Source organism: Lissotriton helveticus, chromosome 6 (assembly GCF_964261635.1).
Source record: "Lissotriton helveticus chromosome 6, aLisHel1.1, whole genome shotgun sequence".
Classification (NCBI taxonomy): Eukaryota; Metazoa; Chordata; class Amphibia; order Caudata; family Salamandridae; genus Lissotriton; species Lissotriton helveticus.
This window is the reverse complement of record NC_136067.1, coordinates 1,876,522,641-1,876,538,059: the sequence shown is the minus strand read 5'-3', so window position 1 is coordinate 1,876,538,059 and position 15,419 is coordinate 1,876,522,641. Positions and strand designations below refer to the sequence as shown.

At 43.6% G+C, this 15,419-nt stretch overlaps 1 protein-coding gene across 1 annotated transcript in view; it reads left to right on the top strand.

The window, feature by feature from the left end:
• RAB3GAP2 (RAB3 GTPase activating non-catalytic protein subunit 2) overlaps positions 1–15,419 on the top strand; it is a 586,520-nt gene that overhangs the window by 472,342 nt on the left and 98,759 nt on the right. Inside the window, exon 30 of the mRNA XM_078649806.1 lies at positions 12,973–13,047. Within this exon, the coding sequence (XP_078505932.1) occupies positions 12,973–13,047 (75 nt within the window). The remainder of the gene's footprint in view (positions 1–12,972; positions 13,048–15,419) is intronic.

Below are 15,419 nucleotides of genomic sequence, written 5' to 3'. Positions count from 1 at the left end.
TTCTCTAAAAGAGAAAATAGATCTTATAGCCTCTGAAATATCAGAAAAGGCAATACTATGCCTCCGGCAAAAGTTGTACGAGTTTTAAGGACAGGCCAATAAGACAGACACACTCCTTGCCCATCGACTATGGACTCAAATTGCTCAGAGGCAAATGTATGCCATTAACACAGGAGGGGTGCTGGGCTGGCTACCACCTCAGACATGATAGGGGATTTCCAAAACGATTACACCGCTCTCTATGAAACAGAAAAGTTATCCTCAAAAGATGTAGATTTATTTATTTTAGAGGCCCGACTTTCAATCCTATCCAAAGCTTACAGAGACACACTGGAGGAACTTATCACAGTGGAAGATGTCTCCAAAGTTGTTTAAGATCCACACCCTGACAAGGCCCCTAGGCCCTTTTGGGTTAACAAACTGCTTTTATAAACACTTCAAGTTAGACCTACTCCCACAAATAGCTACACTCTTTAATTATTTTTTACATTCTCACACTGTAACCCCAAAAATGACGGAAGCAAATATTATACTAACACATAAACTGGGTAAGTCTACTGACCGGCAAGAAGCCTACCGCCCAATTGCACTGTTAAGCACTGATACTATATTCTTTATGAAAGTCCTAGCAAACAGACTGATTCCTCATATACCATACCTCTTAGACATGGAACAGTCGGGCTTCATCCCGCAAAGACAGGCTTACGACAATATTAGGCGGGTGCTGCACCTTATAGAAAAAGCCATCTGGATGACATTCACTCACTATGTCAATCCTGTGGCTGGACACCAAAAAGGCGTTTGACAGAGTTCATATCTAAAACGCTTGAAACAATAGGACTGGGCACTCAAATGCACTTGTGGCTAGCCGCAAGCTACCAACACCCAATGCTGCAAATACTAGTTAACGGGGAAAAATCAAGGGCAGTAACTCTACATAAGGGTACACACTACAGGTGCCTACTTTCCCCACTGCTGTTTGTGTGTGCAGTGAAACCCGTACTGGCGGTCATTTGTAGGCAGTCAGAAATCGTGGGTATACCATTTGGAGGTGAGCAACACAAAATTAATTCATTTGCAGATGACATACTTTTGACGGTAGGAATATCAAAAGAGAACTAGCTTAGTTGTGTTAACGAGACTCAGAAGGTACGTCTGTAGGCAAACCATTTGGTTTGGTCATGAAGCCCTCACCCACCAACCTAGTTGGTGGCATGCTTCATCATCGGGCCCACCACAGTGACACCGAATGTGTCCCAGGTGTGCTGCGACTCCAGATTACTGAGGAGCTGGTATGCTTACTGAGTGTGCAGTGAATAGTGGGTATGGACGTGATGTTTAAAAGCTATGCAGGTGGTCCCAGTTCCCGAGGGTATAAGGATAATTTTAATTCCTGGGCCCCTGCTAGCAGATAAAAAGGCTTGCGGACGATGTGGAGTGTATTATGAACTCCTACGTCCTGTGTGGTCTACATGTTTCAGCCAGGCCTTTTGTTAAAACTGGCTTTCCTCAGGACCAATGAGTATGTGTAGGTGAAAAATAAACTATATTAAGTGGTTTAGTGTGTGATAAAAAAGTGTCGCACTCGCTAAGGTGCTGTACGTGTTAGAGGGGGATTCCCTCTGCTTTACTGTACATAGAACACAGAGACATAAACAGACATACAAGGGAGAACCAATGAGAATGGTATTTTAAGTAACACAACATGGTGCCGACTGCTAATGTGCGTGAGCGACCTAGAGCGGCAGTTAGAACGTGGCCATGAGCGTTTACATGGCTGATGTGATTTATAGCGGGAATTTTTATAGCGTAGTGGCGGTGGTGGGCTACACAGCGATACAAGCATAGCGTGAGGTACAGGTAAGTATAATACATAATTCCTCACACTTGCTACTTGCTGTTAAAGCCTCCTGGGTCACCTGGCAGGGAGAGAAGACCCTAGGCATTGTAAAAAGGCATAGGTTAAGGCTGAACCTGTGGAAGAAAAATGCTGCTTACCCAGAGCGTCGTGGTGAATCAGCATGGTTACTCACGGTATTTCCGATCAAAGTGCTCCTGCGACCTATCGTCCTGCTCCGGTGTCCCGAGTGAGGCTACAGAGCTCGGACGCGGGCTTTAAATAGCTCGTTTCATTTGCTGCACCTGGAGCGGAGAGAGGAGGGTGTGGTCGCGTAGGCCCTTGCCGCGCATGTGCGGTAGACCAGTGCTGCTAGTTACGCGCATGCGCGGGGTGCAGACACAGTCTGGGTGCGCTTGCGCATTGCGTGTTCTGGCGATTCAGTAGACAGCGCTGGGACAGGTCACAGGCTATGGCCAATAGTGGTAAAGAATAAGCTTGCGCATTGCGTTTTCTGGCGATTCAGTAGACAGCGCTGGAACAGGCCAAAGGCTATGCCCAATAGTGATAAAGAATAAGGTAGAAAATGGATTTAAGATTGCAACTAAGAAATTTACAGATTAAAAATAGCTAACTACAGATATAGGACAGACCACGAGTCGGAGAGTAAACAGGGATACAGAAACGGGCTGGCTAATTAGACAGCGCATTCCATGGAATGGAATCGTTAAGCCCCTGTGTATGGGTGGAAAGGCGGTATATCCATCGCTGTTCTTTGGTGAGAAGTGTTTTCTCGTTGCAGTCTGATACTGCAAATTGTTCAATCACTGTCCATGTGAAGTCATTTGGGGTATGGTTTTGGGTGAGAAAGTGTTGTGTCAGTTTACTGATATTTTTCCCACAGCGCATGGTACTTCTGTGTTCAGTCATCCTGGTTCTGACTTTCCGGGTGGTCATACCAATGTATCTCAAGCCACACCGGCATGTGATGAGGTATACAAGATTGGATGAGTTACAGTTGGTAAACTGCCGTTGTGTCCATGTTTTGCCGTTTTCCAGGGATAGTGTCTTTGAAGGGGTGGTGAGATGACAGACACTGCAGTTGTAGCACGGTTGGTGACCTGTTTTCTCTGGTAGGCCCCACGCGTTAAAGATCGTGTTGCCTGTCGGTCGTGGGTTCTTCCTAGGTCTAGTGGATACCAATTGATCTTTAAGATTCTTGGCTCTTTTGTAGGCGAACCGTGGTGGATCCCACTTTCTGGTGCCAGAATTGATGATCCTCCAATTTTTGCGGATTATGTTGGATACCTGGTTTGAGGCTGTATTGTAGGTGGTGACGCACGTCACGATGGGCGCTTCTGGTGGTTTGACGAAGGTTTCTAGAAGTGCTTCTCTGTTTTGATTGCGTGCTCTTTTCGCCTTCCTTGACCTCAACATCAGAGCTGATCAGGGGGGCCTGACTACAACCACCCACTACAAACCGACGTCACGGAATTCATTACTGCGATTTGACAGCTTCCACCCCAGACCGCTCAGGGAGAATTTACCATTCGGTCAATTCCTGCGCATACGGCGGAACTGCAGTAACATCCATGATTTCAAATCCCAGTCAAAAGCCCTAGTCCACAAGCTTGAAGACCGAGGCTACCCATCCAGAATCATCTCCAAAACGTGCAAAAGAGCACGCAATCAAAACAGAGAAGCACCGGAAAGTCAGAACCAGGATGACTGAACACAGAAGTACCATGCGCTGTGGGAAAAATATCAGTAAACTGACACAACACTTTCTCACCCAAAACCATACCCCAAATGACTTCACATGGACAGTGATTGAACAATTTGCAGTATCAGACTGCAACGAGAAAACACTTCTCACCAAAGAACAGCGATGGATATACCGCCTTTCCACCCATACACAGGGGCTTAACGATTCCATTCCATGGAATGCGCTGTCTAATTAGCCAGCCCGTTTCTGTATCCCTGTTTACTCTCCGACTCGTGGTCTGTCCCATATCTGTAGTTAGCTATTTTTAATCTGTAAATTTCTTAGTTGCAATCTTAAATCCATTTTCTACCTTATTCTTTATCACTATTGGCCATAGCCTTTGGCCTGTTCCAGCGCTGTCTACTGAATCGCCAGAAAACGCAATGCGCAAGCTTATTCTTTACCACTATTGGCCATAGCCTGTGACCTGTCCCAGCGCTGTCTACTGAATCGCCAGAACACGCAATGCGCAAGCGCACCCAGACTGTGTCTGCACCCCGCGCATGCGCGTAACTAGCAGCACTGGTCTACCGCACATGCGCGGCAAGGGCCTACGCGACCACACCCTCCTCTCTCCGCTCCAGGTGCAGCAAATGAAACGAGCTATTTAAAGCCCGCGTCGGAGCTCTGTAGCCTCACTCGGGACACCGGAGCAGGACGATAGGTCGCAGGAGCACTTTGATCGGAAATACCGTGAGTAACCATGCTGATTCACCACGACGCTCTGGGTAAGCAGCATTTTTCTTCCACAGGTTCAGCCTTAACCTATGCCTTTTTACAATGCCTAGGGTCTTCTCTCCCTGCCAGGTGACCCAGGAGGCTTTAACAGCAAGTAGCAAGTGTGAGGAATTATGTATTATACTTACCTGTACCTCACGCTATGCTTGTATCGCTGTGTAGCCCACCACCGCCACTACGCTATAAAAATTCCCGCTATAAATCACATCAGCCATGTAAACGCTCATGGCCACGTTCTAACTGCCGCTCTAGGTCGCTCACGCACATTAGCAGTCGGCACCATGTTGTGTTACTTAAAATACCATTCTCATTGGTTCTCCCTTGTATGTCTGTTTATGTCTCTGTGTTCTATGTACAGTAAAGCAGAGGGAATCCCCCTCTAACACGTACAGCACCTTAGCGAGTGCGACACTTTTTTATCACACACTAAACCACTTAATATAGTTTATTTTTCACCTACACATACTCATTGGTCCTGAGGAAAGCCAGTTTTAACAAAAGGCCTGGCTGAAACATGTAGACCACACAGGACGTAGGAGTTCATAATACACTCCACATCGTCCGCAAGCCTTTTTATCTGCTAGCAGGGGCCCAGGAATTAAAATTATCCTTATACCCTCGGGAACTGGGACCACCTGCATAGCTTTTAAACATCACGTCCATACCCACTATTCACTGCACACTCAGTAAGCATACCAGCTCCTCAGTAATCTGGAGTCGCAGCACACCCGGGACACATTCGGTGTCACTGTGGTGGGCCCGATGATGAAGCATGCCACCAACTAGGTTGGTGGGTGAGGGCTTCATGACCAAACCAAATGGTTTGCCTACAGACGTACCTTCTGAGTCTCGTTAACACAACTAAGCTAGTTCTCTTTTGATATTCCTACATATAGCCAGGGGATCCGGACTAGCTTACCTAGTCCTCTCTCTCCCTTTTGATTTGCTGATACTTTTGACGGTGACTGACCCAATCCGTCCCTGAAATCTTGCAAATCCTAGTGACCTACCACAGCATATCGGGGTCTTCAAAGTCAAAAATGATGACTTTGAGATGCTCAGAATAGAGCTAGACTGTGCAACTAAACAAACCCTCTCATCTCAGACCACCCCGTGTTGGCCCAATGTCAAGAAAATACAATACCTGGAAGTATATATTACCTTGCATTACAGACAACTCTATGCTGCCGACTACTCCCGCCTACACCTACACAGATGGAGAACCTTCTATTTATCTTGGCTGGGCAGAGAGTGGTAGTGATAAAGCAAAATGTGCTCTCTAGACTGCTTTACTTATTCCAGGCCCTCCCAGTTAATTTCCCTCCATACAGTATATACTTTCTGCAGCTGGCCATAGACCACGTTATCTTGGTGGGAAGAAGGGCGAGAGGGTCAAGTAAAGTGCTGCAGGCTTCTAGAAGGGCGGGCGAACTGAGCCTCCTTGACATTAGGATATACTACCAGGTATCTCAAATTAAGGGTGCCGTTCGGATGGGCGATCCTGGAGACTGAGCACCACTGGATGCATGTGGACACAGCAGTGCTTGGTCAGGCTCTCTGGGCAATCCCTTGGCTCCCTAAACATGCAAGACTATCGGTCTACTATCACTTGGCCATACAGTACTCAACCGACCATGAATATTTTGGGATTTCCTTATGAGGTGACAGCAACTGATCATATTACCATCCCCATTTACATCGTTGTTTGGTGTTTGGACTTCACATCGGGAATAGAGAAAAACATATTTTCTGAATAGGCAGATGCTGTGTGTAGAATGTTGTGTGACCTCTTCCAGAATGAGGAGATCAAACACTTTGTCCAGTGTAAACTTTAATATGCTCTGCACGAGACAGACCGCATACACTACTTCCAATTACAAAACTGGACATTTTATCCCCCAAATAAGCTAGAGGCCACCAGATCGCTAACAATGTGGGAAAAGATTTTCCCCACATCAGATAGTTTCAGAGGACCCCTTTCAAACATTTATGCTATACTATCCGAAGTGGAACCAAGCACGGTGTAGCACCAAGACACCTCCGGGTATACGTGCGCTTTATAAATTAAAATAACATAACATACATTAATAGATGGGTCCACACAATGGGGCACGATATAGAAACCACACAGGGAGCTAAACTATGGTCAGCCATCCTGGTGTTAATCAAAAGCGTGCAAAATAGAGAGTTAATGTACAAAATAATGATGCACTGGCACATAGCACCTGTCAGTTTAAAGCACATGTATAGATCTGTCAAGGGCCACTGCTGTGAGGTGATGTGGGCAAGAGGGAGACACTCTGCATCTATGGTGGCAATGTCCGAGATTAACATTGTTCATGAAATAAATCCTTAGTCATATAAGAGTGAGGCGAAGGAACAGGTTACCTAATAAGAGTGAACCCAGCAATGATCATCCTTGCCATTCGACCAACAGAACTGACGCACATGATGAAAGGAGACTGGAGACTCATAACAAACATGCTTCTGGCTGCAAAACAATTGATTGTGTTAAAATGGAAATCTCCAAACCTACCAACGGTATAGGATTGGGCAGGAAAATTATGGTTACTTGAAGAGCAGGATAAATGTACTTGACTATGCTGTTTAAAAGACGCTCCGGACACAAAATTTACCAGATCATTAACCCCTTCCATGCAGTGTTAATTCTCCCGCTGTGCGGGATTCGGACGGACCCCGGCAGTCGTGCTCACACGCCCACTGTGACGCGTGACGGCCAGGGGCCGTCGTGAGCACCGAAGGGGTTAAGAATATGTACCACTATTCAATGTTTTTTTTATTAATAAACTACCGTTGGGGAAAAAAAAGACACAGATTGCCAATTTTTGCCTCTAGGTTTTCACACCCACAGTGCATGGGCAATGCTCTCTGGATGATCTGGTCAGTGATATTTCCCTATGTTTTTCCTTCTCTCCCACTCATTTTCATACATGGTGAGAAAGCGGTTACAAACATCACTCACATTAATCTTGGTTGCTCCTACTTGGGCAGAACAATCATTGTTCTTAACCCTCTTTGAAATATCTATTACTACACGACAGTCTCCCTATCAGGCTGGACCTTCTCATGTTGGAGCATGGCAGGATCCGAACCCAGGCAACTCATTCTAGTAATTTGACACCTAAAGTCTTTAAATGTGGTTGCTTAAGCCTCCTACAAAAGTGCATAGCATTCTTATAGAAGCTTGCAGAGCCACAAGTAGAGGTTTCTCTACTACTGCATTTCTAAGCACCTCGTCCCCCTTACACCAGCTGTTCAAGTTATTGTGTCTTGTTTACTCCACCTACCGACATCAGGGTTAATGTACACTCTGATGTGCCTACATCTTGCAGCTATTGCTGTATATGTGCAAAATAGCGAACATTCATCTTTATTCAAAATTCCTATCATTAAGGCCGTCACAAAAGGCCTCCAAAGGGTACTTCCACTGAGAGTCACACCTGTCCCTCTTTGGAAACCTAACAAAGTACTCTCAAAGTCATGGAGACTCCGTTTGAGCCATTGTATTCCTGTCCCATGCAAATCCCTCTCCTGGATAGTGGCATTCTTTATATATATTGCTTTCACTCAGGTGTGTAAGTCACCGATGGCTCTCACCTTACACTCTCCCTTCATTTAGATTTATGCAGGCAGTGTTAACTTCAAACCGGCACTACATTTCTTCCTAATGTGATCTCCGCTTTTCACTTCAGCTAAACAACTGAGCTACCAGTCTTTGTCCCTCACCCAGACTCAGTAGCATAAAGGGCCTTTCATACCGTAGTTAGGAACAGGACTCTAATGTACCACATTGATAGAACCCAACAGCTCTTTGCTTCTTTTTCAAAACCAGTTAAATCTATCCAAACATGCTGCCTAAAAACTAAAAGGGTTTTTCATGCTCCCCCTGGCCACACTTTACTAGGAAGAAGGGGACAACCATGGCTTTCATGGGGAATATTTCCATAGCTGACATTTGTAAAGCAGCTATATGATCAGTCCTACACACTTTTACTAAACACTGTGTGAATATTATTGCCTGTCAATATTCACATAGGAGGGAGAGAGGAAAATTAGGTCGGAGAATTCCTTGAATTCTGTAAGCTGTGCACCGCTAGGGAGGGATCCACTTCACTCAGGAGTTACGCGACCAGTATAGGTGCGTCACCAGCCATGACTTCTGATGTATGGGTGACATGAGGGTTCCCTGCTCGTAACCTTCAGTGGGGTATGTTAGGAACTCCTGTCTTCATTAAAACATAGGGAAATTTCCAGTCACCTTAACAGTACCCAGAATCTGATTACAAGGATGATAACGTGGTATGAATGAATGAATGGGTGCCAAAAGAGGTTTAGAAAACACTACAAGTTGTTTCTCTAAATACAGAAGCTAAGGAATGCAGTCCAGTCTAGACAGGTCCTGATGAATGCTGAATGACCTTTGTGGCTATAGTATCAGCTGAAACATGTTGACCAGCGGACGCAGGGACCATTGAAACTTCGTACACCCACACCTTTGTGGCTTTTAACATGTCCATATTAATGAAAATAGAGCATAGCTAGACAGTTAGACAGCTTAGAGAATTTGAGGAGGTGTCGGTCCCAAACTCACAAGCAGATCTAAGAGTCACCAGTTTGTTGTACATAGTTGTAACATTCATATTTGTTACCATTAAATATAATATACATAGTTACCATGTTTCACTCTACCACTTCATATGTCTGCTCACCCGTTGTGCGAAAAATAATCTAACAGTGAAGTCGGTGCCTATTTGCATTGCCAATTGTGAGAAGAGTGACATAGTACCGCATGACTCGAAAAGACTTTGTCGAACAAATGCAACGTCCAAAACTCATCACTAAACGGCAGGAGGATACAGAGCATGTGCATCTACAGCAATACAAGCTACGAACAGATGCTCACAGGGTAAGTAACATATTCCTTTAATATGTATGGACAAATAACATCAACAGACATTTGTCTCTTTGTATGGGCTATGGCTTTTGTGTTTAACATCTTAGACTTTTATATATTTTGAAGTTCAAGTCCTGGCGAACAGACTGTACCTCATGAGGAGCTCTTTGGTCCATAACAATCAGTGGGGTTTTAGCCTAGTCTATAATGCACTTATGAACACTTGGCGAATTAGTATTGTGATGCATGAAATAGAAAAAAAAGGAGATGGTAGGCACACTGGTAGCGCTGGACATCGAGAAAACAATTGACATGCTTGACTGGGACAGAGATCCTGGAGAAAATGGGGTTTCGAATAACTTTCTGGGATGGTTCAGGCAGCTATACATAGACCTCACTGCCTGGGTGAAATTGGTTGGGCTGATATCAGACAGGTAGAATATCGAAAGAGGCACCCGAAAGGGATGCCCCATGTCCCCACTGTTCTTTGTCTAGGGATGGAACGCATAGCAGTGTAGCTTCTTGGCATAATGCAAAACTGGGGCATACAGGTGGGAGAGAGAGTGCACACAATGTCTATGCATGCAGATGACTTATTACTATACTTATTGCATCCCCAGGATTCCATCCTAGTATTGTGAGGGAGCTTGATGACTAGGGAGGTATATCAGGCTTTCATATAAATAAAGACAAAGTGGGTCCCCGGGGTGGGCTGGTTGGTAGGAGAGCTTCCTGAGACAAGTTGACAATAAGAGACCGAGAAATTCATATACCATGGAGTTCAGATAGCGCATTCCCCTAAGAAACAATATGCATGCAATATGCAGATGAATCTCAGACATGACTTGAGGTTGCGGGAGAATAGGGGACTATTAGAGGACGTAGTGGAGAGTCTGAAGGCGGTGACGAAGATCAGCTTAGATGTCACACCTAACACTGTCTTCTGGGAATTATGCACAGACCAAAACATCAGCAAACACAATGCATTTACAAGTTTGGGATTGGTGCTGGCAGAAAGCAGAATAGCAATGCACTGGGTGCTGGTGTGGGCTCTGGCTGAAGAGATAAGTATAAGGGCAGTTCTGAGAGATGATGGGACAGAGGATGGTTTGTAGGTATGGGCATGCATGATAAATTAGCTGGAAACACAGGGTGGAGAGCACCCAACACTGGCGGAAGATAGCACTAGGGAGGGGAATGATACAAGAGTTGCAATAAAGAGGAGGACCCCACTGGCCTAAATGATATGATAGGTATGCCGAAAAGTAGAGATAAGGAATGAAGATTTCATTAAAGTGATATAGTGCCCATTTTTCCAATCGTGGACTTTGCTAGTAGGTGTGGACATTGGCACTGATAAGCTGGAACCCAGAAGACCGCAGTTAAGGAGAAGCACTGAATATTCTAAAATGTGGAGACAAGCAAATTAAATTGTATAAGTATCAGTCGGAAGATGCCGTTATGGATATGCTACCAGTTAATATGTATGTGATTGATGTTATTTTTATTGCAAAATAAAACAAATTGTTTATAAAAACGTCAGACGGCATCAATTTCAGATAGATACCAGTTACACATAAACGTTATTTGGCCCGCCATTCCCCCTACCTACAAAGTACTACACCAACAAACCAGCTATCCCAAGCAACATGGTTTACATTGACTCATAGATATTATCAACTTTTTGTTCTTAATAGGAGGAGCTGTTATCTACAAGAAAAGAATAAACACACATTATGTCTATGCATTAGTGAAAATCCATCAACCTCATTGTTCTAAAACTTGATGGAAAATACAGGGATCTTTTTGAGTTTAGTGGAATGGCAGGTGCACCATTCCACCAATTTCATTTTCCACATGGTGTTTAGGGGTGGAGGAGTGGCTTGGTTTATGCCATCAGTACAGCCAGAGTCATTGTAGCAGTTTTCTCATGCTGGGAAGGAAAATTGCATGAGGTCCCTCATGCCCAGGGAGATTATGCCATTTGTATTGTGGCCAATAGTATTTTCTTCTGCACTTGGGACATTTGAAAGTTTATTCTTGCAGAACAAAATACTCTGCTGTGTGGTAGCATCTCTCAGTGCACCCACTGGGTAAAAGATCATTGCCTTCAATAGAGCCATCACCATGGGTCCACTAAAGGCACAGATATCCTAGCCAGGCAAAATGGGATATATAAATTTCTGACCGGTCATCGAACAGAGGTCATAGCCTCAGCTGACCTGGCAGGTCAGCAGTCACTCTCTAGATTTTAAATGAGACCCATAGACTTTGTTGGTCTCCAGATTTTAGTGAGGGTGCGCCCTATAAATCCCAAAAATACTTTGGATTGTATAAACCAAAGATTATTGGAACATGAAACTCTATTTTTACATTTAACCTATTATTATAGCACAAGAAGCCAGTCTCTAGTTGGCTGGTTGTATTGTCAGCAAGAGGCATCAGGGATAGGTCTGCTGTATGAAGCATATAAGGGATCCAGGTACCAGTTTTGTAGTTAGGCCTTGATCATGTGTAAACTAGAGGGTTGCTGTCACTTCCTACCTGTACTCATGAAGCAATTAAGAATTCCAGATCAAATGTTTCAAGAATAGGCCACAATTCCGTAAATTGTACAAGCCAGTGATGATAAACCTTTGTTCTGGCCCCTTACAAGGCACTGTGCCTAGCAGCTCCTCAGACAGTGCACCAATTGCAAGTATTGGCAGTAATGGCAGGGTCTCAATTAAAATTCAGTGCATACGTCAGTAAAGGACTTGATTAAACCCTTTGCAGTCATATCAAGCATGTTCATGCCATTGGAATCTCATTCAGGTCAGTGGAAGGGTTATCCTTTGATTTGTAACTCATCATTTTTCCAAAGTGGAGAACCCACATGAGCAAATCTGCAAACTTTTTATTTTTAGTGGGAAGTAGATTGTATATCAATAATGTCATCATTAATCGGGTCCCTCTGCTTCAGTAGTGGATTTTTCACACAGTACAAAACTTTCATGCCTATTGGAGAAGGAGAACAGATAAACTATCTGCAATAGTCGCTCAACCTAGTAATAATTATCCATATATGACATCTGTAGGCTTCCAGAGATATCCACTGCAGGAAGGCTTAAGCTTTGAGAAGCAGTCTATTAGCTGCCCAGACAAAGCTTGGAATTACTCAATCATTATCTTGAATTATCTTCCATGGAATCAGAGTGGCACAATATTGAATGAATAATTATGTTGTGGAGCTACCTGTACGGCGTCCCTAAGGGTAAGTGGAGATGGAACTACCTAGCAAAGTCAATATCGGTATTGGATGCCAGTGGATCTAAATTATCAGCTTTCCTTCCTCTAAGTCCTTGTTTATCAGGGCTTTTACGTACATATAAAGTTCTATCCACTGCTACACATGTTGTATAATTAAACTTTGGTATGACCTCAAGCTTCACCCAGTTTATTTAGTTCCCCATAAATGTGGAGAAGTCGTCAATTAGGGCTATTAGGTAGAGAATCAAGGTTCTGGGTTCAGAAATGGAAAGGAAACATATTTCATTTTCAGCTACATGTTTGGTTTGCTGTCTTCTATGCTTTCTTAAGACCTGTTTCACTAATTGAACCTTGTTAATTGAGGAGTAAGGTTACAGAATGTGAGGACAATACATGGTAAATTCATATGATATATTTTTATTAAAACATTTCTATTCTGAAAAAATAGTTCCTGTCTTTATTTTTTAGGATGTAGGGATGAGTGACATAGCATTGACATCATTTCTTGGCTCTTGCTCAGACCTTCTTCAAACTTTAATGGAGGTAAGCTAACCAATATTTCCCAAGAGAAAATGTAAAATGAACCGTTTTAACAAAGTATTTGATCAGTGCAAACTTAATGATGCATCAAGTCAGGAATTGTATTGCAACAAAGTTCTGAAAGATCATTGTATGTTTCTATATCTAATATTTTACTACACTTTTCACTCATGTTATTTTATCATTAGTAAAAATACAGCATTTTCCCCTATAGCATTCTAAACATAGTCCTAAAAAGCTGACATGGCATTTAAGGCCCGAGGGATAAAAGTTTTTTTTATCCTTTTCTGTCTCATTGAGGAAACACTTTGATACATAAAGGCCTTAATTCTGTTGTCTGAAAAATCATACAATTATTTTGAGGAGGAGGATAAACATATTCTGTTCATTGAAACCTATTTTAACAGGTATGAGTATCTATTTTTGTTGCAGTTACTATGCTCTTGTACATGGTATATGAGACAAACACCTGTATTATCCCTTGCTTATCAAATCATATACATGAGTGGATAGTGTGTAAACACTCTAATTTTAGTCAACTTGCAGCTTTAAAAATCTCACAGACACACTGGGGGGTGGGATTCACAAAGGTAAATAAATGTACATGTACATATTTATTCATGAGTACTCAAGCTACTCCTACAACTAGGTTTAACTGCCAGTTTGTTTGCTATTCACCATTTCCAAGTGGAGATTTACACCTAGGTGTAGTATTTCATGTCTCCACCCTCTCCGGAGCCCCCTAGAACGGGATCTCCAAGTGTAAAATTACTACAATCAACTTGTCACCTGTTGGTGGAGATCTCTGCCTGAGTGGTAGGAACATTTAATAAAGTTAAAATATTTAAATGTATAATCTAGTTGTAAAATAAATAAGTAATAAAGTAAAATGTTACAGCATATTACCTCCACCAATTCAAGTATATTAATTTAATTCATAAATATTCATTTTAAACAAAAAAATTAAAAAACACCCTCATGGATATTTTTATTTTATTTGTAGTAAACGTTGTTAAAAGTTATGTAATTAATTGAAATACGTTTTATATGTTTAAACACTGGTTAAAAAGTGTTGTTTATTATTTAATTTAAATGTATTATTACATTTTAAATGATAATGATAATCAATATATATACACACACACACACACACACTTGGAAACTGGAGTTCTGGGGCTTGGGCTGTGTCGGTCTGAGTTCGGCCCCAGTAGCCCTGTAAATCACTGAACACAATCCTGATGTTGGAAGGATGACTCGGATGCTTCTGGAAATGTTCATCTCAGTTTATTAAGAAAGTAAAGCTTCCCCAATGCATTTCAGCCATGGCCTTTGTCACGGGTAATGAGTGAAGCTGGCATGGCCATTACTTATGCGTAACAGTCAACACAGTCACTTTTTGACTTTTTTTTTCTTCTTTTAGTCGAATTTGGATTTTTTTCCACCTTTGTGTGCAAAGTTGTCTCTTTGAGGAAGACAGGATTTAAGCCATGCTGTGTCTGTCACCACATGATGTCAGTTACGACTCCCACCTCGTCTGTCTCTGATGTCTCGAGCGCGACCACGAGTCAAAGTTGTGCTTGGACTGTTGGGCTATGGCTCTGAAGGCGTTCCGGGAGCGGGCTATGAAGCTCCTTGCGGCCCGGCAGTCGACACCGTCCATCGAAACTCCGCGGAGGTCCCGGTCCCGATCGAGTAAGAGGAGGTTGATGGACTACTCCCGAAGCCCAAAGTCCTCTTCGTCCCACCTGAGGTCTACGAGACACTCTGGAAAGAAGCACAAGAAGAAGAAGTTCAAGCGGACGTCATCGTCACCTCGGCTGTCGTCCATCGACAAAAGAGGTAATGAGCACCGACGCTCTAGGCACAGTTCTGCAGAGCCGGCGCCATTGTTGACTTCGCTCTTCTGTTCTTTTCCAAGAGCCAGAGCGACCCCTGCTGAAATTAAAGATTTTTACGACGCCATGCGTTGTGTATTTGAGCGGATCAACCCCTCTGGTGAGCCCTAGGGGCCTCAGGGATCCGGATCCGGGTCAATGCCAGCCGTGCCATTGAGGCACCAGCCCCATCCATATCCCCAACAACACGGAGTCGAAACGACGTTGCTCGACGCCGATTCTGGCACCGATTGAACCCAGGGATCTATGGTGTCGCCTGAACTCTTTGAGGATGTATTAGGCTCGGGAGAGGAATGGAAGGGATCTATGGACCCTTTAGAACACCAGGATGACTCTGCAGAGCAGTTGGACTGGTATAGGGAACTTGGGGAAGCCAGTGGACACTTCTCCAGATACTGGCATGCTCTTTCCACCAGTCTTGACAGTTTAATCTTATGAGACCTGATTGATTGACACCCTTTGTGTTTCTGGTATGTGGGT